Source organism: Rhinolophus sinicus, linkage group LG04 (genome assembly GCF_036562045.2).
Source record: "Rhinolophus sinicus isolate RSC01 linkage group LG04, ASM3656204v1, whole genome shotgun sequence".
NCBI classification, from domain to species: Eukaryota; Metazoa; Chordata; class Mammalia; order Chiroptera; family Rhinolophidae; genus Rhinolophus; species Rhinolophus sinicus.
In genome coordinates this window covers 93,822,450-93,847,823 of record NC_133754.1, presented here as the reverse complement: position 1 = coordinate 93,847,823, position 25,374 = coordinate 93,822,450, and the positions used below count along the sequence as shown (strand labels likewise).

The following is a 25,374-nucleotide window of genomic DNA, read 5'->3' as shown; positions in this document are numbered from 1 at the left end:
ATATAATGCAAATACTATTAAATTTTTGTGAGAGGATGTTTAATTCCAGCTACAGAGAATTTAGGAGCTTTTCATAGAGAAGGGAAATTTCTTAGGGTTCTTGAAAAATAAATGAATTTTAGAGGGTGTACAGGACTTGATAGAATGTGAGACAGAGATCATGACAGCAAGGAAAGAAGCCAGCGAGTACAGATGTGTGTATGGATTAACGCACTATCAGGCCTGGCTTCATGGTAGAGTACAGAGTCAGAAAAGTGATTTATGGTGAAATGCGAGGATGATTATGACAGGTTGAAACTAAGTTATTGAAGGTTTTGAAAATCAAAATAATAGTTTGGATTTTGCATTTATGTGGAATTATGAAAAAATTTGCAGCAGGAGAATTGGTTGATTTTATGTATTCAGATTTCTAGAGAAGTTTGGAAATGTAGATGTTAGGTCTGAATGGTTTTTTTAATGAGCTGAGATGGATTATTTAATCATTTTGAAGGGAAAATATACAATGTACAGGTGGCAACATTCTTTTAATTATACATCAGGCAATATGATTCATTGGATATTGCAGTGTCATTACCATTTTAATATCAGTAACACTTGTCACATAGTGATTCTGGGGAGAGCAATAGGTATTGTCATGTATATGTTATTGCACAAATTCAGTGGGAAAATGGCTATATTTTTGACATTGGTGAAGTTTTCAGACATTAGTATTAGAAAATAACATGCTTTTGCTCTTGTAGCAATTAGATAAACCACTTTTTTGGTGATTAGCATTCTACTTAACAATGCTTTCTTCACAGATATCTGCATTCCACTATCATAAGTGCAATATGCCATTACCATAAAATTTAGGGTTAATGTTTTATGAGTAACATTTATGAAAAAATTTTAACATGGGAAAATGTATAATGTTAACTAGAAAAGGAAGCTGTAATAATAGCAACTACCATTTTGAGTAGCTTTTAAAGAACCAGGTATTGTTCAAAGTGCTTTATTTATGTTATGTGTTAGTTGTATAACAGATGACAAGTAAATAACTTGTAGATTGGTACACATCTAGGTCATAGATTTGGGGTGAATACTCAAGTCTAACTGGTTTTACAGTTAAGGCTTTTAACTATTGTACTGTACAGAACTGACAATGCCATAGTTTTTTTTTTTTAAATGTTTTTTTTCTTGTTTTACTGAGATATAATTACACATAACATTGTATAAGTTAAAGGTATACAAGATCTAGTGATTCAGTAAATGTATATATTATGAAATGATTACCACAATAAGGTTAGTTAACACATCCATCACCTCACAGAGTTATAATTTAGTGTGTTTGAGAACTGTTAAAATCTCTCTTAGCAATTTTCAAATATTAATACAGGATTGTTAACTGTCATCAATATGATGTACATTGTATCCCCAGAACTTGTTCATCTTATAACTGTAAGTTTCTGATCTTTGACCACCATCATCCATTTTGCATACCCTCCACCCCTACCCCTGGCAAACCCCAATCTGTGGTCTGTCTCTATGAGTTTGGTTTTTGGTTTGTTTGTTTTTAGAGTCCACATTTAGTGAGAACGAAAGACATTTGTCTTTCTCTGCATGACGTGTTTCACTTAGCATGATGCCTTCAATGTCCATCCATATTGTTGCAAATGGCAAGCTTTCATTCTTTTTTATGGCTGAGTAATATACCATTGTGTGTGTGTGTGTGTGTGTGTGTGTGTGTGTACGTGTATGTGTACGTGTGTGTGTGTGTGTACGTGTGTACACCACATTGTCTTTATTTGTTGATGGACACTTAGGTTGTTTCTATATTTTGGCTATTGAAAATAATGCTACAGTGAACATAGGGGTGCATATACGAGTATCTTTTTTCATTTGTGTTTTCGTTTTCTTCTGGTAAGTACTCAAAAGTGGAATTGCTGGATCATATGGTAGTTCTGTTTTTACTTTTTGAGGAACTGTCATACTAGTTCCCATTGTGGCTGTACCAATTTACATTCCCACCAAACAGTGCACAAGGGTTCCCTTTTCTCCACATTCTCCCCAATACGTGTTATTTCTTGTCTTTTTCTAATAGCCATTCTAATAAGATGAGTTGGTATTTCATTGTGGTTTTAATTTGCGTTTCCCTGATGACTAGTGATATTAAGCACCTTTTGGCTATTTGTACCTGTTGGCTATTTGTATGTCTTCTTTGAAAACGTGTCTATTAAGATCCCCTGCCCCTTTTGCAGATAGATTTTTTTTTTGGCAACTGAATTGTATGAGTTTTTTTTAAATATATTTTGGCTATTAATCCCTTATCAAATATATGATTTGCAAATATTTTCTCCTACTCAGTAGGTTACCATTTCATTTTGTTGATTTCTTTTGCTGCGTGCAAAAGCTTTTTAGTTTGATGTAGTCTTGTTTATTTTTGCTTTTGTTGTTTGTTGCCTGCTTTTGGTTTCGAATCCCCAGCCCCCCCAAAAAAAATCCTTAATTTATGATAGATACATTGCTCTAAATTAAATCCTTAATCCTGTATCTAGACCATGTATTGCTCTTCCTCCAATTGCTATTCCCATCATTTACACATTGCTTCTCCTAGTATAGTGCTATCAACATACTCTTAAGAAGGCAACTCACATATACTTGATTAAACTCCAACTTGCCCATGGCTCCAACTCCTTTTTTTTCTTTCTTATTTGGTCTGTTTTCCCAGTGTCTCAATGTCCTGTATTTTCCCCAAATCCCTCAGCTATATACTTTTATTTCTACGAATTAATTCGTATGTTTTACTTCATCAAAATAATTCTGCTTTTCATCAATGCTTTGCAACATAAGTCACAAATATAACATTTTTGTGAAATTTTGCTTTTAAAATCATTGGGTTAGAAACACAAATACTGTACATTTTGAGCATTGATGATCTTACTGAAATTCGTCAAATTACATTTGTGATCTATCTTACTGAAATAAATACATATTTATTGTACAATACCAAAGCAACCAGTGAAGAAGGCAATTAGTTGGGTTTTGTATCGCCAGTGTTGCTACCTAATATATTTAACTCATAATTTTACTTAAATATATATTTTTAAAAAGTCTTTTGTTTTCAATTTTTCATTGTAATTATCTGTTCCTTAGTACATTAGCAAATGAAATAGAATTTTTATTTTAAATGAGGACATGTTTTGAACTGACTTCTAGCTTGGAACATGTGAATCTGTGTGTTAAGAAAATATGAAAGTTTGAAATTTTGAGGTAAGAGATAAATGTTCTAGATTGCATTTGAGAGAAGAGCGAAAGGTCTGATCCAAGGTAGTGCAATTGTTAGTTAATTTGTAATATTGAAGTATGTAAACATACTTACATTTCAAAGATAGGAAGTACCATCCAAAGCCACATATATACACATTTTTAATTATCTGTGCTGCTCTTGTCTTGGCACATGCCTTATAACTAATGGTTTGCATCAAGTTCAAGTTAGAGAGGCTCTCTAGATACTTATCCAGAAGTAGAAAACTGGCTAAATTCAGCCTGACATGTTTGGTCTGCATAGTATTTTTAAATGTTTGGGTTGAATTAGAAATTAGATGACTTTATATAAAAATTCAGATTTGATGTTTCTCTTGAAAATTATGGAAGAACTGGCAACATACAATAATTGACTTGAGCTGAGCAGTAGGGGTCACTTTTAGACAAGACATGCGCACTCTGGTTTGAAGACGTCCCCACCTGGCACCCTTCGCTTATAGGCATATCTATTTGCCTCCTGTAAGAACTTGAGTTTGGAATATTTGGTTTACTTTTATTATAACATTAGAGTAAGCAAATGGAGCCACATCAGGTAAATTATTTCTTTGATCTTAACTAAGTGTCATGAGATAATTAGTGGCAGAGCCTAGGTTACCGGTATAATCAAGGTCACTTCACCATCAATCCGTTAACACTGACTATAAGCTAGAAGACTTGGCGTTTTGTCCTGGCGCCATCCCTTCTGGCTCTTACTGTCTAACATTTGATTTGCATAGTTGTAAGTTGAAAATAATAATATTAATATCGTGTGATTTTTGAAAAGGTTACATATAATTTGTCATTGTCAGGTTCTTATCTGCAGAGAAATTTTAAACATGTCTAACAATAGCTTTCTTATTACGACTTTACTTCTCTTATTTAAAGTGGTAACGTGTTTTAATAAACTTATTTGGGTTTAACATGGCTGTTGTGATACTTTTGTGGAGTCGCATTGGTAATCAGTATGTTGATTACTTTCTATAGTAAAAACATATTTTTGCATATAAACATTTTTCATAGTCTCAATAATAGTCATTGTTATATATAAGTAATTTGTGTGCTAGGCACTGTGTGTGTGTGTGTGTGTGTGTGTGTGTGTACTTTTGAAAGTATTAACAAGAAAAACTTATTTTATCTAGTATTAAAGGAAAATTTGATTTACATTTAATATCAACTGCCCTTATATATTTCTAATAAAATCATTTTGTAAATAATCGAAAACAATAAAAATGCAAAAACAAAGATCTCAGTATTTATTAGCATAATAAAATTTAACTCTCATAGAACTGAAGTGACAGTAACAAATAATATAATAAAATAATGTCTGACACATAGAAGGGTCATAAGTTTTTATTACTGTGTTTCCCCAAAAGTAAGACCGGGTCTTATATTAATTTTTGCTCCAAAAGACACATTAGGGCTTATGTTCAGGAGATGTTAACCTGAAAAATCTGCTAGCGCTTATTTTCCGGTTAGGTCTTATTTTTGGGGAAACACGGTATGTTAAATTTTTCTCTGCTTTAAAAGCTATTGTGTCACATTTAAATTGAGTCTTTAATTTAGTTTTATTTTTTTCAGAGCACCTTCAAGTTTAAATCTGAGAGTGATATTCATTTGGCAGAACATCATAAACAGGTTCTGTATGATGGAAAACTTGCAAGTAGTATTGCATTTACATACAATGCCAAGGCCACTGATGCTCAGCTCTGCCTGGAATCCTCACCAAAGGAAAACTCATCGATTTTCGTGCATTCCCCACATGCTCTAATGCTTCAGGTGGGTGAATAGTAGCTTAGTTTTCATGTTCTCATCAGCATTAACAGTATCTTTAATTTACCTATTAAACATTGCTCCTTTATAAATCCACAATTGCTGGGTTTGTTTGTTTGTTTGTTTTCTTGGTTGTTAGTTCTTTGATGTTTTCTGCGTTCTACCTTTTTTTGGGCTGTGCACTTTACCATTGACTTGTCTCCTTAATAGGATATCTGTCATTTCTGTTTTCTTGTATGTTTTTATAGCCTTTGAAATAAAATCAACTAATTAGCTGAATTAGTTGTTGATGTAGAAACATACTTTGGTTGAAGAACATATTAGTATAACTCCCTAACATAAAATTACCTGGGTATCTTTAAATCCATTAGTGGTATTTCTTATTCTAAAATATCTTTTTGATCTGTAGCTTCATATTGTCAGTATAAAAATCTTTCAACTTGATTTCAAATTTGAAATTTTTATTTTATATGTGTATCAAAAACTGTATAATTGAGGGTTTTTAAAATGTCTAATATTATTTAATTCTTCTACAAAGTTATTTTTAACAAGGAAACAGTGATAACATTATACTTAGATATGTAATAAACATTTTTGTTTTTGAACATAGGATGTGAAAGCTATAGTGACACATTCAATTCATAGTGCAATTCATTCAATTGGAGGGATTCAAGTGCTTTTCCCACTTTTTGCCCAACTGGACAATCGGCAGCTCAATGACAGTCAAGTGGAAACAACTGTCTGGTAAGTTTTCTTTGTGTATTTTCATATATTTTTTACATGCTTAGTTTATGCCTTATATACTTGGTGCTGTGTAAATGTATTATAATGTTTGGTTTTTATTTTTAAAGTGCTAATAAAAGTTTCTTTGGGATCAGGGCAGATTGTATTTACACAATATAAACAAACCTGACACTGAGATTCTTATAACCATAAAGGAGTAACTTCTTTCATAATAAATAAAAAATCCCTTACCAAACGTAGTATAGTGATTTAATATGCATTTGAGGAAAAAATCTTGCAAAAAGTCCTTTGCAAATGCTCATGGTTTAAATTGTCTATGAAATCTTGTCGGTTAAACAACATTACTAGGATAACGTTTATTCTGAAGAAGAATATTTAATATCAGTTACATCATTTATATCTTAAATATCGATATTTTTTGTAATGCTATTATAATAGACTAGCACAATATTAACTGATATTAGCTTTTCTTTATATATGGTTCGTGATTGAGAACTCAGATCTAACTAGTAGCAGATCTGTGTTTATATAAAAATTCACTATCTTCTAATTAGATTGATTTCATGCACAATTTTTGTAGGTTCCCTCCTTTTTATTAAAAAGATCTCATGCATCAAACTTATTTAATTTTATATCTTAGAATCATAAATGTAAGAAGTTAAATGTGAACTTAACAGCTATTTTGACTGTATATTGCTATGTTTGGAGAACTTAAAAGTTATATAGATAAACATTAATTTCTACATCAAAAATAATTCAGGAATATTTCTTTAGTATGAACACATATGTATGAGCTCCTTCATGGTCATCCAATTTTGAATTGATGAAAAAACTAGTGAATAAAGCTAAGATTGGAAAAAATTAAAGTACATTGAAATGTAACATGATTTTCTCATATTATCTAAATTAGTTATTAACAAAATTCTATTTTAGTATTGCTATTAATATTCTCCTATATTGGGACTGTCTTTATATGAAGTATAAATGTGACTGATACATTTACAAATTTCAGTTCCCATCCTTGGGTCATGCTTTATTTCATGTAAATATAGTATAAAGTTTGAAGTTTTAAAGTGAAAAGTTTTGAAGTGAAACGGAATCCTGAGATCATGACCTGCTGTGATACTACTTTGCTATGAGATACCAAATAATTTCATTGATAGATCAGCCTATTGGAAAAAGGAAACTTTAAATTCCATGTCTAAATTTAAATTAAAATTGTTTTGTCTTTATCATCTACATGACCCAGTACATATTATGGTCAGTAATTAAAATCCTAGTAAATACTATGAAAAGTTGGATATGAAGTATCCAGTAGAAAACCCCATGTGTAATGTAAAGAGTCCTTATGAATTAACATTAAGTCCATAATTATTTTAACCTGAAATAGAATTTTTGCTTTGTGAAAAAAAATTAGAAAGATTATATAGTTTGAAATGTTATAACTAAAATTATCCACAATAATTTATATCTTCATGAGTAGTTATTATAAAATCTTAGTGCTAAAATTATATTTAACAGGTTATCTGGTCCATTCATCCAAGGCACATGGTTATTTTTCATTGCCTGTTTTCAAAATTCATTTTAATGTTTATATCATATTTTGGTATTTAACTTGTATTTATTTTATTGTGATAAAAGACAGTATTAAGGGGTCAGCATTCTGATTTTCATTTTAATTTGTTTTTAGTTCTTTTATATCATTCATCTTAATTTTCCTGTATTAAATAACTTCAACTTTGTCAGTGATATATTAACTTCTTAGCTTATAGCCAATAGAAAACATATAATAAGAAAGGTATCACTCTCTTCTTTCATAATACTACACACCCAATTCCAAGCCACCTTGTGATTCAGTTACGTGCTATTTTGAATTATTCACGACTTTTTCATTAATTGAGTCAAAGCCGTTGATGTCTGAGGTTCACTTGTTAGTGGACAACTATATCAGTAATACAATCTTTTGTTTAAAGATTTGTAGGGAATATTGGAGACAGGTGTGTGCATCAGTGATGGTCTTTTGGTTTTTAAAATGTTAAAGGCAAGTTGCTAAGTGGGATTGCTCCCTCTGTTTGAAGAACACAGATTCTTAGTTAGCTACAGGGCAAGGATTGATAGAATTTCTTGTTTTCTGGGTGTATCATAAATTCATATAGATGAAAGAGACCTTGAAATAGGATATGTCATCTTATTTTTAGTCAGTAGTAAGTTGTTCTAGAGGAGTGAGAATCTATTTGAAGTTTCTAAATCTTCCAAATTTGATTTATTCTTTTTTGAAGATCTGTTTGCATAATAAATATATGCCAAAAATTGCAGTTTATCTAATTCTTAATTAATTTTTGGAGAAATTGAGCTAAGCTCTAAAATAAATTACTTCTCTGCCTTCTGTGTTTCAGCTGAAGCATGTTAGTTTCCATGCACTTCGCTGCACTCAGTAGTCTCTTTTTATGAAACTTTTTGCTGTTTCTGTAATACTTAACTTCTGTTGGTACTATCATACCATTGCTATAAACCTTGATGAGTTTCACTGTATATAGGGGGCTTAATATTAAAATAATTTGTTGAAGGAATAATCTTATTTTCTGGAGCCTTTAAAAATAGACTTGGTGCAAGAGAATTTTTGTGCCTTTGTTTATTATGAAGGCTATGTATTGCAGTTGTGTACATGTGGGCAGACGGGTTCAAATCTCAAGTTCACTATTTATTATTAGTGCAACTCTGAGTGTGTTAACTTTTTTGTGCTTCAGTTTCCACCATTATAAAATAGGAATAATAATAGTTTACAGGATTATTAAGATTAAATACAATAAAATAGTTAGATTGACATGGTAAGCACTCAGTACCTGTTGTTTTTGTTATTATGATGACAACGTGCTAGGTGATCTACAATATTATCACTGATACTATAGTTTTATACTAAAATATTACATGTTATCAATCTTAGGAATTGGTTGTTATAATAGGGACCATATTACTTTATATTTGAATTTCTTTTAACCAATGATGTTACTTATAATTGAGAATTACTTAAGTAAGTAGGACTTATATTTTCAGTTGTAGAAATATCTGTCCATTTTCTACATAGAGAGGCTTAAAATTGAGGAATGTGTTATACTCAAGTTTTGAACCAACTCAAACAAACAAAACCAAATCAAAAAAGCTTAGATGGGTTTAAGATGATTTTTCTTTAGCTGGTTTTTGGATTTTGTATAGCTGCCCCCTTACTATAAATCTCCAGAAATAGCACTTACTACTCCCTTGTTTTTTAACATGTAGTCTATCATGGCAGAAAAAATTAACCAACAGAGGGTCAGATAAATATTATTAAACTGAGATAAATAGCTTGTGGCAACACATACAGTACACTTGATATGATCTATTGAGTAAATAAATTAGGCCAATATGTAGTTATTGTTGTGATTTTATTTTTTGCATGATTCTCAAGCAGGGTGATCACCACCTTGAGTAATTCTAACAAGTGATCAAAGCTATCTGGATATTTTTTTCATTTCTCGGGGGCTAGTACTATTTATAATGGACTGGTCAATTCCACTTAATCCAGTGAATATTGAGAGCAATAACTACACAAATTTCCTTTGACTAGATATTTAATAAATACTTATTTAATGACTAAGAGAATGAGCAAATATTAATAAATTATTTCAAGAAGTATAACTTCCATCTTGAAGTAATCATGTGTTTTGTATTTTGTGTCTAGGAATGACTCAGTAAATTAGAAATTTCATTTTCCTTTCATTTGGACGATCATATACCTTGACTATAAATGACATGTCCTCCTCAAATTTGGCCTACTAAAGAAATGTTCTTTTTAAGAACATATGTTATTAAATACTATGGGTGATAACAAAACAAAATATGTCTTCCTTATTTTGTGACTTTGGAAGAAATTTGCTTTAAAAAAATACATGTTTCCTGGCACAAAATAGGCTTTTGTATGTTGAACAATTAAAAATACATGAAGAATAGTTCTCATTAGAGAGTGTGATGTGATAAACAGGCCTTCTTTTGGTGTCAGACAGATTTAACTGGAACTTGTGTTCTATTACGTACTATCTGGGGATGTTTAAGGGTGTGTAGTAGTAGCATGTGGTGTTTACTGAGTACTTACTATGTGCCAGTCACTGTTGATAATTGTATTATCTCATCTAATCATGTTCTGCTGATGAGGGTCAGAAAAATTAAGTAACTCGTTCAAGGTCACAGAGACTTAAGTAACGGATTAGAAGTTCTAATCCTGAAAGCCTGACTCCAGAGCCCTCAGTGGAAACCACTGTGGACAGCTCTGAGAATCAATTTTGCCAGCTGTGGAATGATTTTAACCATGCCAATTTTATTTGATTGTATATGCACTAAAATAAGATTGTATATGTAAAGTGTCATAGTGTCTGGTTAATAGTAGGGATTTTAATGAGTATTTTTTCTTTCAGTAAATATTGATAATCTATTGAGTGATGCAATTTTGTATTACTAAAATTTATTTTAATGCTATTATAACGTAGATAAATATGAATTTCAAGTGAGAATTACAATGAATTCTTGTAAGCACATAAATATTTTTCTCAGAAAGTGTTCTTTTTTTTAAAAATTATGATACAGGTCGTTTGCTAGACTGTCTGATAAAATATAAGGTATAAAAAATTAGAGAATCCCATAAAACATTTATATCAATGATTCTATTAAGAATCCTCTTGTGCTATGAATATTTATGATTCATTAATTTGTTTAGTGAACTTAAACCAAGATTTTTTTCTTAAAAAGAATCTTGCTAACCAGTTATTACAGTAATTATCTTGAATTTTTTAGGCCCCTTAATAATAAAGTGGCTTTCTTAATAATTACAAGTTTCATTGTAAAGTTCTGAGTAGCAATGCTGTCATACGTAAACCAACAAAATTACCTGGAAATTTTAGCCTTTCAGTGTCTAATTACTTAGACCAGATTTCTTCCTGTACTTCAAAGTGACATAAAATCCTTTGTCTGACCTTGTTTCCTAATTTTTTGTTCAAAGGAAAAGTGCCTATTATACATATAATGTTAAAATTTTGTTATATATTTTTACCTAACTGACGTAAAAAAAATGAAATGTGATTGTTTTCAATCAGCAAAAGAAGTGAAATCAATACTTGTTTATAATGATTGTCTCTCTTGGGTAGATTGTTGTTCATATATATAGAATAGAATTATTATTTCATTTTCCAAAAGTATTTCAATATATCTGAATATATACTTGCAGAATCATTACTTTTATTTTCTTTATATTTTTCAAATATATACATCTGTTACTTCTCTATATCTATATTTGCTAGTCTGCCTTTTTTGTAAAGATTACTAAATTAGTAATGAAAATATTCTTTGAAGTGAAACAGGCACAAAAAGTGCTTTAGCAGTACATATACTACTACTACTACTATTAAAGGAGAAAAATCAAATTATAATATGAATAGTGAAATTTAATGAGAGTAAAATGGAACTTATATTGAATTCACTGTACAAATTAATTTGTAAGGAGTATAAAATAAAGGACATTAAGTATTCTGCCTGAAACAGGGAGATTTTAATGTGATGTTCTACTGATTTTTTCTTCGTTGGCAGGTAAATCCTTTTTACTCAAAGGAGCCTACCTGCACACAGATATCTAGTAATAAAGTTTAGACTACATCTAGCAATTTTAAGTGTTTTTCGTAATAGGCAGTTGCTTTTGCTTTTCTATAGTAATTCTTCCATAAAAAGTTTCCTTTAAATTTAGTGAAATCCAATTTTAATGCTACATTACTTTGTGCTGTTTCAGGTTACGACACATAATTTTGCCCCTTAAACACTTCTGGTTTATCTTTGACCAAAAAAAGGAAAAAAAGGGACACATTTTTAACAAACTTGTTGCCTTAATTTTCCTCTAGTTTGCATGTCCACATCTGCTTGTCCTTCAATATTTCAACCATATTTTGTAACCGAGGGTATTGTTATTTTGTTCATGGAATAGCATTTATTTCTTTTAACTTTTCTATTCCTTTACATTCCTTTTGAAAATAATTATGGTAAATTGCTTCATTTACACTGATTTTATGGTAGTCATAGTATAAAACTAAAATTAACATTGTTTACTTTTACAAGGAATAGTGTCAGATGCCTGAATATTTACAATTCATCCTCAAAAGCTCAGAATATTTCTGATGGAATGTGAGTGTAATACTAAGAGTTCTGACGTGTTTAGGCTCTTTTCCCTTTCTCTCTTCTGGATATGACAAGCAGTATGTGCAGCGAGTGAAACCTTTAAGAAAAGAATTAATAGATCATCATCAGGAGATTCTAGTTAATTCAGTGTTACCATTTTATTGGCTTTTAATTTGTTTGTAGGTGCATGGTCTTATTAGCTAGGCTGACAACTTCCAAAGCTTTTTCGCTAGCTGCCTTCTAGTTAGGCTTATATACCCAAATCATGTGTAACGTATCCTCGTCTGCACAGTTTCTGTTGTTTTAAACATTCTTTTTATTTTTAGGTTTAAAAATTATTTTTATTTTTGTTAAAACTTTATTTTTAGAGCAGTTTCATGTTTACAATAAAAATTTACAGAGATTTCCCATATGCTCCCTCTTCCCACACATACATACACTCCCCGTTGTCACTCACCAGAGTTGTACTTTTTTTTTTGTTTTACAAAGGATGCATCTAAATTGATACATCATAGTCACCCAAAGTCCATAGTTTATCCTAGAGTTCACTCTTGGTGTACATTCTGTGGGTTTGGACAAAAGTCTAATTATATGTACTGATCATTATAATACTATAACAAATATTTTCACTACCCTAAAAATCCTCTGTGCTTTCCTCTGCACCCCAGACCCCCAAATTCCTGATGTTTGTATTGTTCTCATATCTTTGCCTTTTCTAGAGTGTCACATAGTTGAAATCACACCTTTTCAGATTGGCTTCTTTCACTTAGTAATATGCAAGAAAGATTCTTTCATGTCTTTTCATGTCTTCATAGCTCAATTCTATTTAGCACTGAGTAATGTTCCATTGTTGGATGTACTGCAATTTATTTATCCACTAACCCACTGAAGAACATCTTTGTTGCTTCCAGGTTTGGGTAGTTATGAATAAAGCTGCTGTAAACATTTGTATGCAGGTTTTTTGTGGATGCGCACGTAGTTTTCAGCTCCTTTGGGTACATACGAGGGAGCATTATTGCTAGATCATATGGTGAAAGATGTTTAGTTTTGCAAGAAACCTCCACACTGTCTTCCAAAGTGCCTATACTATTTTGCATTCTCACCAAAAATTAATGAGAATTCCTGTTGCTCAACATCCTCACCAGCATTTGGTCTTGTCAGTGGTTTAGAATTTGTTCATTCTAGTAGGTGTGTAGTGGTTTCTCATTTTAATTTTAATTTTATTGATGACATAAGATGTAAGATACTTTTTCATATCCTTACTTGTCATCTGTATATCTTTTTTGTTAAGGTCTGTGCCACATGTGGTGCATTTTTTAGTTGGGGTATTTGTTTTCTTATTGTTGAGTTTTAAGAGTTCTTTGTATATTTTGTATAACAGTTCTTTATCAGCTGTATCTCTTGCAAATATTTTCTCCCAGTCTGTAGCTTACCTTTTAAACCTCTTGGTATTGTCTTTCTCAGAGCATTACTTTTTAATTTTAATGAAGTCTAGCTTACCAATTATTTTATATATCATGTTTTTGGTGTTGTATCTAAAAAGTCATCACTATAGTCAAAGTCATGCAGGTTTTCTCTTGCTATCTTCTAGTTTTTAGTTTTGTATTTACATTTAGGTCTGTGATTCATTTTGAGTAAGTTTTTGTAAAGAGTCTATGTACTGTTTCTAGATTCACTTTTTTATATGGTTGTCCATTTGTTCCAGCACCATTTGCTGAAAGAAGAGACTATCTTTGCTCCATTAACTGTCTTTGTTCATTTGTCAAAGATCAGTTGACAGTATTTATGAGTGTTTATTTCTAGTCTTTCTATTCTGTTCCATTGATCTGTCTATTCTTTCACGAATACCACACTATCTTTGTTACTATAGCTTTATAATAGTTTTTGAAGTTGATAGCATCAGTCGTCCAGCTTTGTTCTCCTTCAGTATTGCGTTGGCTACTCTGAGGTTTCTGCATCTCCATTAAACTTTAGAATCAGTTTGTCAATGCTGATAAAATAACTTACTGGGATTTGATTGGTATTGCAACAAATCTATAGATCATGTTGGGAAGAACTGACATCTTGACAATATTTAGCCCTACTATCCATGAACATGGAATATCTCTTCATTTATTTAGTTTATCTTTGATTTCATTATTGAGGGTTTTGTAGTTCTCCTCATAGATCTTGCATATATTTTGTTAGATTGTTAGCTAAGTATTTCATTTTTGGTGTGCTTATGTAATTGGTATTGTGTTTTTAACTTCAAATTCCACTTGTTCATTGTTGGTATATAAGAATTGAGTGTTTTATATTAACCTTGTACCTGTAAACTTGCTATAAAATATTTAGTTCCAGGAGCTTTTCATTGATTCTTTCAGATTTTCTACATAGACAATTGTGTCATCTGTAAACAAAGAATCTTATGTCTTCCTATCCAATCTGTAGATAGATGTTTTGTTTCTTTTTCTTGTTGTACTGATTTAGCAAGGACTTCTTTTTAGTACAGTGTCTTAAAGGCATGGTGAACGGGGACATCCTTGCTTTGCATCGGATTGTAGTGGCAAAGCTTGGAGTTTTTCATCAAGGATGATGTTATCTGTAGAGAAAGTTTCTCTCTGTTCTTAGTTTACTCAGAGTTTTTTCCATGAATGTTTGCTGGATTGGGTCAAATGCTTTTTCTGCACCTGCTGATATGAGCATGTTAATGTGATGGATTTTTTTAGCCTGTTGATGTGATGGATTGAATCAATTGACTTTTGAATCTTGAAACAGCCTTGCATACCTTGGATATATCCCACTTGGTTTTCATGTATAATTCTGTTTATACTTTCTTTGATTCAATTTGCTAATATTTGGTTGAGGATTTTAGCATGTATGTTCATGGAAGATATTAGTCTATAGTTTTTTTCTTATAATGTTTTTGTCTGGTTTTGGTTTTAGAGTGATATTGGCCTTGTAAAATGAGTTAGGAAATAGTCCTCTGCTTCTATCCTCTTAAAGAGATTGTAGAGACTTGCCATCATTTCTTCTTTAAGTATTTGGTAGAATTCACCAGTGAGCCAGTCTAGCCCTGGTGCTTTCTGTTTAGGAAAATTATTATTATTAAATTTCTGTAATAGATACAGGTCTATTCAGAAAATCTGTTTCTTTTTATGTGAGTTTTGGCAGATTGTGTCTTTAATGGAATTGGTCCTTTCATCTGTGTTGCCAAATCTATGGACATAGAATTAGTCATACTTTACCTTTATTATTCTTTAACTTCCATTGGATCTGTAGTTACATCCATTCTTTCATTTTTTGATATTAGTATGTTGTGTGTGCTTTCTATTTTTCTTAGCCTGGCTACAGGCTTATCAATTTTACTGTTCTTTTCAAAGAACCAGCTTTTGGTCCCCTTGATTTTTTTCTATTGATTTTTCTCTTTTAAATTTCTTTGATTTGTACTCTAATTTTTATGATTTCTTTTCTTGTTGTTTACTTTGGATTGATTTTACTTTTGTTTTTCTAGTTTTCTAAGGTGGAAATGTAGATTATTGAGTTTAAACCTTTCATCTTCTCTATATATATATGCAGTTTGGAGGTCTGAGCACACAATTCTAATGTATGGAGGGATAGTTTTCCCCCATACCAGCAAGCAGTTCTCTGTGACACCAGCTTGTTGTCCTATAATTTAACTCAATTATGATACTATCAACCGGAGATGAGATGGCATCAGATCTCACAAGTTAAGGGCTCAGTCACACAAGAATGACCTCCTCTCCCCAGCATGGGTGCGCGCGCGCGCGCGCACGCACGCACACACACACACACACACACACACACACACACACCCTTCAGACACTAGTTGTAAGTCCAGTTTATCAGCTGCGCTTCTGACTAACTGAGTATAGATGGGGGGGGGGTTCCAACAACTCTCTCAGACTTCACAGGACAGTAGCAAGTTCAGGTTGTTACCTGTAATTCTGATTAAATGGCTATAAATCAGGTGTTTGATTAATTTGCTAGATTGGCTCACAGAGCTCAGAGAAACATGTTTCTTACTGGATTACTGATTTATTATAAAGTATATAATAAAGGATACAGATGAATACCCAGATGGAAGAGATGCATAGGGCGAGGTGTGGGGACAGGGTGTAGTGCTGCTATACGCTCTCCAGACCTGCCACTTTCCCATCACCTCCACGTGCTCACCACCCGTAATCTCTCTGAACCCTGTCCTTTATGGTTTTTCTGGAGGCTTCATTACATAGGCATGATTGATTACATTATTGCTTATCGGTGATTCACCTCAGTATCTAGAGCCTTTCCCTTCACTGGAGGTTTAGGGTGGTGGTGTGGGACTGAAAGTTCCAACCCACTAGTCACATGGTTTTCTCCATCAGCAACCAGCGCCCATTCTTAGGTGAGTTCCAAAAGTTACCTCCTTAACATAACAAAAGGAACCTTTATTGCTCTAGTAACTTAGAAATTTTCAAGGACTTTAGGAATTCTGTGCCAGAAATGGGGATGAAGACCAAATATATGTTTATTATAAGTCACAATATATCACAACATTAGATGTTATGAATTTCCCTGTATGCACTGCTTTAATTTCATTCCACAAATTCGGGAAGTTGTGTTTTCATTTTCTTCTGATTCAAAATATTTTTAATATCTCTTGGGATTTTTTTTTTTTTTTTTACCCATGTGTTATTTAGAAGTATGCTGTTTAACTTCCACATATTTTAGCATTTTCTAGATCTTTGTATTACTGATTTCTAGTTAATTTCATTCTGATCTGAGGATAGGTATTGTATGATTTCTATTTTTTTAAATTGTAAGATGAGGTTTATTACTCTAGATTTGGTCTACCTTAATGAATGTTACATTTGAGCTTGAGAAGAATGTGTGTTTTGCTGCTGTTGGATAAAGTAGTATATAGATGGCAATTATCTCCAGTAATTTGTTAGAGTCGAGTTCAACTATGTCCTGATTTTCTTCCTTCTGTATTTGTCCATTTCTGAGAGGGGTGTTGAAGTCTCTAACTATCATAGTGGATTCATCTCCTTCTCCTTGCAGTTACAGCAGATTTTGCATCATGTAGTTTGATGCTCTGCTGTTAGGCATGTGCACCTTAAGAATTGTTATGTCTGTTTGGAAAATTGACCCCATTGTAACTATGTCATGCCCTCTTACTCTTTGATGACTTTCCTTGATTTGAAGACTGCTGAAAAAAATATAAGATACTCCTGCTTTATTTTGATTCGTGTTATCATGGTATATTTTTATCCATCCATTTACTTTCAGTCCATATATGTCTTTATAGTTAAAGTGGGTTTGTTATAGACAACATATAGGTGGGTTATAGTTTTTGGTTCACTCTGAAGATTTCTGTCTTTTAATTGGTGTATTTAGACATTGACATTCAAATTGATTATTGATATTGTTGGATTAATATTTACCATATTTGTTACTGTTTTCTATTTGTTGCCTTGCTTTTTGTTCCTGATTTTGTGTTCTGCTCTTCATTTGTTGTTGTGATTTTAATTGAGCATTTATTTTATGTAATTAAATCTTCTCTCCTTTTTTCTAGCATATCAGTTAAACTTAATTTTTAAACTTTTTTTAGTGGTTGTCATAGAGTTTGCAATTCAAGTCTACTATCAAATATCACCATGCCATTTTATGAGTAGTTTGAATACATTATAATAACAAAACAATCTTAATTCTTTTATCTTGCCCCTGGTGTCCTTGCTGTTCATTTCACTTATATATCCACATACATAAGCATGTCAATTCTGTGTGTATCTGTATATATACACACGTGACCATATATAATGAATGAAATACAATGTTATTATTTTGAACAAACTATTACCTGTTAGATCACTTTAGATTAAAACATAAGTTTTTATTTTACCTTCACTTTTTTTCTGATTCAATTCTCTGTCTTTTTTTATGTAGATCCAAGTTTCTGACCTGTAATATTTTCCTTCTCTCTAAAGAATTTCTGTGAACATTTTTGGCAAGACAGTTCTACTGGCAACAAATTTCCTCAATTTTTGTTGTCTCAGAGTCATTATTTCTCCTTCATTTTTGAAGGATAATTTTTCAGGGTACAGATTTTGAAAAAGGTGTTCCTTTTTTGTTTTTCTCAAGGCTTTAATATATTTCACTCCATTCTCTTCTTGCCTGCATGGTTGCTGAGGAGAAGTTGGATATCATTCTTATCTTATTTCTGCTATAAGTAAGATGTGTTTTCCTTGGGCTTCTTTCAGGAATTTTTCTTTATCTTTGACTTTCTGTAATTTGAAAATGGTATCCCTAGGTGTAGTTGTTGTTGTTATTTTGACATTTATCCTGCTTGGTGTTCTCTGAGCTTCGTGGATGTGTGGTTCAGTTTTTGACATTAATTTTGGGGGAAATTTGCAGTCATTATTGTTCCAAAATGTCTCCTGTTACTTTCTATCTTTCTTCTCCTTCTGGTATTCCCATTAGTCACATGTTACACCTTTTATAGTTGCCCCTCAGTTCTTGGTATTCTGTTCGTTTTTTTCAGTTTTTGTTCTCTGAAGTTTTGAGTTTCTGAGTATTCTATTAATATATTCTAGCTTCGAGATTCTTCTCTCAGTTGTGTTCAGTCTACTAATAAGCCCATCAAAGATCTTCTTCATTTCTGTTATAGTGTATGTTATGTTATTGCTAGCATTTCTTTTTGTTTCTTTCTTAGGATTTCCATTTGTCTGATTACATTTCACATTTGTTCTTTCATGCTGTCTATTTTGTCCATTAGAGCCATTAGCATATGAATCATAGTTGTTTTAAATTCCCAGTCTGGTAATTCCAGCATCCCAGGCATGTCTGGATCTTATTTTTTATTTGTCTTTTTCAATTGTAATTTTTGCCTCTTGGTATCCCTTGTAATTTTTTCCTTGATAGTGAGACGGGATGTCCCCGTAAAAAGGAGCTGCTGTTAATAGGCCTTTACAAATGTGGTGGCGAGGTGTGGGGTGAGGCAGCAGTCTGCAGTCCTGTGACTAGGTCGTGGTCTTTCCGTGATTCTGTGCCTGCGGAATGTGAACTACAGAAGTGTTTTCAGCTTTTCCAACCCTGTTAGGTAGGAGAAGATGACTAGACCTGGCTATCGTTGGATATTTTCTTTCCCCAGGTCTATTAAGCTCCAATAATACCTTAGCCGGTTAGGTTTATTTCACTAATTTCTCCTGAGGGCAGGCCTTTTTAAGAACAAAGTGCTCTGGTGTATTTCACGATGATTCCTTTTCCTTCCCCTGCTGGAAGCCCGAGAAGATTTTCCTCTCACATTGACTATGGAAACCTGGTTTAGCTCCTGGAGATAAATCTCACAATAAGTGTGGATGCCTCTCTGACTACGGAAGTTGTAGCATTCATCTTCCAGCAATTTATCAATTACAGTTCAGGTTTTCCCACCTGGGCATTGGTTCCCTTTGTGGTTTCCACATGTGCGTCGTTGCTCTGGTTTCCATCTCGCTCTGTGTATCTCTCCGATCTGTGGGCAGCAAGTTGTCCTGTTCCTCCCGCTCTTATTGGATCCTAGAATGTTGACCTTTCAGTCTGTTCAGCTTTTTATTTGAAAGGATGGAGTGGTGGCTTCCAGGCTCCTTACCTTCAGAACTAAAAACCTCTCTATTGCTTGTTTTTAATCTCTCTTCCTCTTACAGCTGATTTGCCCTGGATATGGGCAGAGTTGTAGATGTGTACAGCACAGTGAGGATACTGAAGCTCTAGCATTTTGACAGCAGAACTAAGAAGAGGGACTCCAGAACTAGAAATTATCAGGGAAATCACTGAAAGGGAAGAGTGTGTGAATGTTACTCTATAAAATTATGTATCAACTTGGCCCTAAGCTGTACATGTATGGATATGTTCCAGACTAGAGGTTCTAGCCATTGCAATAAGACAAGATAAAAAATAAAAGTCATGCATATTGGAAAGGAAAGAATAGAACTGTGCTTTTTCACAGATGACATAATTGTCTACATAAAAATTCTTAATGAATTTGCACACAAAATTCTAGAACTAGTAAGTTTAGAAAGTTTTCAAGATACAGGGTTTTCTCATAAAAATAGTTTATATTTCTCTGTATTAACAATGTGTAGTAGGAAACCAAATTTAAAATACCTTTAACATAGGTTCAAAATTTTAAATATTTTAAATGTGTCCAAAACGTGTAGGATTTGTGTGCTAAAATCTACAAATTGCTGATGAAAGAAATCAAAGTCCAAAATAAAAGTTGAGGTATGTTGTATTCATATATAGGAAGATTCAGCATAGTAAAGGTGTCATTAAATTGATGTATAGATTTAACACAATACCAATTAAAATCCTGGCTGGATTTGTTTGTTGATATAGACAAGGTGATTCTAAAATTTATATGGAAAGTCAAAGTAATTAGGATAGCTAAAATGATTTTGAAAAAGAATAAAGTGAGAGAATCATATGTATTTGGCTCCAAAATTCACTGTGGAGCTATAATAATGCAGACAGCGTCGTATTAGCAAAGTGACAGACATACGTATTAGTGGAACAGCATAGATTTCAGAAACAGTCCCACACAAATATGGACAATTGATTTTTGGCAGAGGAGCAAAAACAGTCTAAGGGAGGAAGGATAGTCGTATGCCAAAAAATGAGCCTCGACATAAACCTCATACCTTATAAAAAATTAACTCTAAATGTATAATATAAACCTGTAGAAGTTTTAGTAAAAACATAAGAGAAATAGCTTTGGAATCTAGGCTAGGCAAAGTTGTTCTAGACATGACACCAAAAGTGTGATGCATTTAAACAAAATAATTGGTAAATTTGATTTTGACTTCCATCAAAGTTAAAACCTTTTATTCTGCAAAAGATGCAATGAAAAGACATGCCACAGACTGGAGGAAGATGATGGAAAAATCACGTATTTTTCCAAAGGATTTATATCAAGAATATATTTTTTTAAATCTTTCAAACCCCAGTAAGAAAACATAAAATCCAATTTTTAAAAATTGGCAGAAGACTTGAACAGACACTTCACAAGAGAGATATGAAGATACCAGAGTAGCACATGAAAAGATCTCCCACGTCACTAATAAACAGAGAAATGCATATTAAAACCACTCTGAGATAACAACTGTACACCTAGGACAAAGGGAAAAATACTCATGGTGTCAAGTGCTGGCAAGTATGAAGATCAACTGGGACCCAGTGGTACCGCCACTTGGGCAGTTTGGTAGTTTCTTATCAAGTGAAACATATACCTGTCATATTAATCTTTCTATTTCTGGGGGGTTGTTCATGCAAAAGCCCTATGTGAACATTTATGTAGTCCTATTCATAACTACTGTCAAACATATATATATCAAGTATACACCAACTGTTTTAATCCAATCATGCAATGGAATACTATTCAGCAGTTGGAAGGAATACACTTTTGATACATGCAACTACTTGGATGAATCTCAAAGGTAGTATGTTGAGACCAAGAAGGACATATTCAGAGATTACATTCTATATGATTCCATTTACATGACATTCATGAAAAGGCAAAACTAGAGTGATGGATAAGAGAGAAGTAGTTACCCAAGGTTATGAATGCTGGGAGAATGTGACTGCAAAAGTGTAGAAAAATAGGATAAATTAATGTTTTGGTGCTATGGAACTGGTCTGTATCTTGATTGTGGTGGGGTTCTATAAATTTATATATCTAATGTTCTCAGAATTGTACACACACACACAAAGGAAAGAAACAAAGAAGTCAGTTTACCTGCATAGATCATTTAAAAAAAAATTAGTTATAACAAGATTAGAAAATTCCTGGGCATACAAGTATATAAAACCTAAGTATCAAATAATTATTTTAGCTTTGTGTGTAGTCAGCTGTTTTAACAATTATTTGCTTTCTTTGGTAGTTTCAGCACTTGTAGGGTACATTTTTACTCTTGCTTCTGTTAAATAGGCTGGGGCTTGGTTGAAAGTGGAGCCAGCACCATTTGGCCTTCCTACTGTGGCACGTTTTAATCTCAAAGGGCATTAGAGGACTCATATGTTGTTAAGATCACGTGTGTGGATTCTAACCTCTTTCTGTTTTTTTCTTTGAAATTTTGAATTTCTTAGGTGTTAGGACATTACATTAAATTTGTAAAGTATTCATGTACTCTGGATTATGTGTTGTTCCTATAATGGTGCTGCCACTTGTAACATGTCCAGGAAGTTTTCATCAAGGGACTAGGGCATTTAGAGTGTTGTGAGTGGTTCTTTGTTGGTAGGGGTTAAATTGCAAACTATTGCGTTTTGAGGCTTATTTCTTTTACATTGGAGCCTTTTTAGTGAATATCTATCGACTATTTATAGAGAATTATGAATGGAGCTGATCAAAACACTGTTTTGTTTTTAGACAAAACACTAGTATAAATAGTGGTAGGTACCATTACTACCATAACTGTGTCATAGAGGTTTAGAATTAATTCACTTACATCTGCGAATTTTTAAATTCTGTTTCCTTTGTAAGACAAATTGTGACACTTTTCAATGACACTTTTATAAACACTGATTTTTTTGGTTATAATACATTTTGTCAGAAATAAAATAGGCTGATGAAATATAAAATCAAAGTTTGTTACCAAAGGGAGGTAAGAATGTGTAATAGCTTGCCTACCTTCTAATAGAGCCTTTAAAGAATACTGTTAAATAGCCATGACAGAGGTAGCAATTCATTTCAGAAGGCTGCCTGTTTCCTTGATGGGCTGAAAGAAAATGTAGAAATTACTGAGGAGAGATTTCCTGGCTACTGGCACACATAGTGATTTCATGTGCTACCCAGTGTATTCCATCTGTCCTTACATTTTACTGTGTGCATTTCACTGTTTTCCTTATTTGATTCTACAGATAAATATATTCTACTCATTTTGGCATGTATCTCCACTTGATGTCTGAACTGATGAATGTGACAGTTTGTGTATTAGGATTCATTACATATGTAGGCAGGTAGGCAGTGGTCTTTGAGATAACATCTTCAGGAATACATTGTCTAAAAGTGACTATTAAATGTACGTGGAGTTAGAAACTTTTGGTTGAGACCTTTCTAATTTTGAATTATGGAGGAATTTACCTTTACTAACTTATTGTGAGATTTATTTTGTGTCGATGGAAATTAATTGCGTTGAGTATGAAATTATCTTGGGGATGGACTTGAGTTGATTTCTTTTACAGTTTATTCCTGCTATGATCACTCTTGTCTTGGAGGAGTTTTGTAGTGTACGAAATAGCAGAAAAAGTATGGTATTAAATATTTTATATAATTTTAATCTTTTGCAAGATTTCAATGTATCTCAATACTAAATTAGGCTATTTAAGAGATGAAACTTTATGAAAAAGTCAAACGATTTTACCCACTGACTGGTACCTTAAATCTTATTGGAACTTAATCTGCTTCTGAATTTATTCTGACAATTACTTTTCCTCTGTAGTGTTTCTTAAGAGATTAAAAACATCCTTTCATAAGGAGAAGAGATGTTAAATCTCAGGGGGAATCTTTAATTTTAACATTATTAATTCTACTCTTCTTAACATATTTAAACACATCTAGCTGAGGTACTTTGCTTGTTTCAGTACAAAGTAAATGGAAAAGCCAGTTTCTGTATTCTAAGAACTACCTTTGAATGACACTTGGGTTATATATTCAATATTAATCATTTCAGTTATAAATTAGGTCTATCTTTATTATATATTTCATCTTTAATTAATAAGACACTTCAAATAAAACTTTTGGGATCAAATTACATGAGTTATCTACATTAGTTATTTTGAAAAATAAATAATGGATAAAGTAATTTTAAAACCAAGTGAAAAACCTGTATTTATATAAATTTTAATGGAACCTAAATACAGTGTGCTTTTTTCATTAAAAACAGAATTTAGTTATGTTCATACATAGTTATTAAATATTCTTGGGTATTTGTGGGCCAAGACTGTTTTGGTTTTCTTTAATAACATGGACTAGAAAGCTCTGGGGATATTAATAAATATACTAAGCCATTAAAGGTATTATTATACTGTTTCCTTCCTTTTTCCTAAGGTCTAGCCATTTATAAGTATGACACTTGAAATACGTATTATTTCCTAACTTAATTGAAGCTTACAAATAATTGGAAGATGATAATTATTTTTAAGAAATAACCCTATAGATTATTAGTGTCATTTTCCTTAAAGGAGACAGAAATAAAAACCCTTAACCATTTCTGAAGTAGAATTTCTACTTACAGAACATATGTTACAATGTCTGTTGAAAAGTTTAGCAGTTTTACTTTATGAGATAAAAATCAGAACACTTTTTGTGTACCAAGTAAAATATTGTGAACATCGTTTCTAGGGATTGCTATACTTTTCAAGAGAATGTTCCATGTTGTATATACTAGTTTTGGCTGACACAGATACTTGCTTTTGATTTATCCTATATATTTAGATCCTCTACAGATGAACTGATGTGTCTAGACAGGAAGTGGTATGTAGGAGATATAGGAATGGGCTGAAGTATCCTTTATATTTGCCTTTGTATCTAGGGGAGTTGGAAATAGGCAAGAATGGAGAGAAATTTTGTATGGCAGTACACAGAATTTTGCAAGTTTATTGTGAGCCCTGCAGCAATCCGATGCATTTTAGTTACTGGTAAGTTTGTTAAATTATGTTTGAAAATGTACCTCTTCGAAGATGGTCATCTATTTACTATTACGTCCACCATGTCAAATATACCTATTTTAAAGATTTTTTGAAAAGATGTGGTATTGCTATTGCATTGGGTTTTAGGTGTAAATTAAAAATACCTTTGTTAGTGAATGCATTTGATTTTTCATTTGTCATAGTTAAAATTGAAGTGAAATTAATATGTGGATAGCATAGTCATGTATTAAGATTTTGGAATGATGAAATTAGTATTTCTGATTTTGTAATGGAGCTCTACAGTGTTTAGAAGTCTGAGTTAATTCATTAGATGTTTGTGAGCAAGAGCTGTCTTTGTGACATCAAAGAAAATAAAAATCCATGGCATCCTTATAATTTTATATGGTTCTACAGAGTAGAGTGATTTTATTGTAAGCAATGCTTTTTGCATTTTTTTCATGGACCACAGGGACCATAGTGATGCATTTCCAGTCTTTCTTTTTGGCAGTGGTGATGTGTAGGAATCCTAGTCATCTTTCTCTCTAAATCACTAACTCAGGTGTTGGTAAGAATTTCATGAGATGATTAGGAAATTGTGTAATCTCCATGCAGTAATTGTCTTCATTCTTTTTAAACATTTAGGCAGAAGTATCATGTATAATAGTATCTGAGCAATTATTTGTGAAGTGTCTGACTATTAAAAAGCAATCTAGTCCATTTTAATAGTTGTTTTGCTTTACGGAA

The 25,374-nt window shown here is 32.4% G+C and overlaps 1 protein-coding gene and 1 long non-coding RNA gene across 11 annotated transcripts in view; one reads left to right on the top strand and one right to left on the bottom strand.

Annotated features, from left to right (window-relative positions):
- NBEA (neurobeachin) overlaps positions 1-25,374 on the top strand; it is a 661,793-nt gene that overhangs the window by 110,319 nt on the left and 526,100 nt on the right. For all 7 annotated transcript variants that reach the window (XM_074330026.1, XM_074330024.1, XM_074330023.1 and 4 more), the window contains exons 9-10: positions 4,861-5,058; positions 5,663-5,796. In XM_074330026.1, the coding sequence (XP_074186127.1) occupies positions 4,861-5,058; positions 5,663-5,796 (332 nt within the window). The remainder of the gene's footprint in view (positions 1-4,860; positions 5,059-5,662; positions 5,797-25,374) is intronic.
- LOC109449832 (uncharacterized) overlaps positions 1-25,374 on the bottom strand; it is a 265,241-nt gene that overhangs the window by 56,694 nt on the left and 183,173 nt on the right. The window lies entirely within an intron of this gene.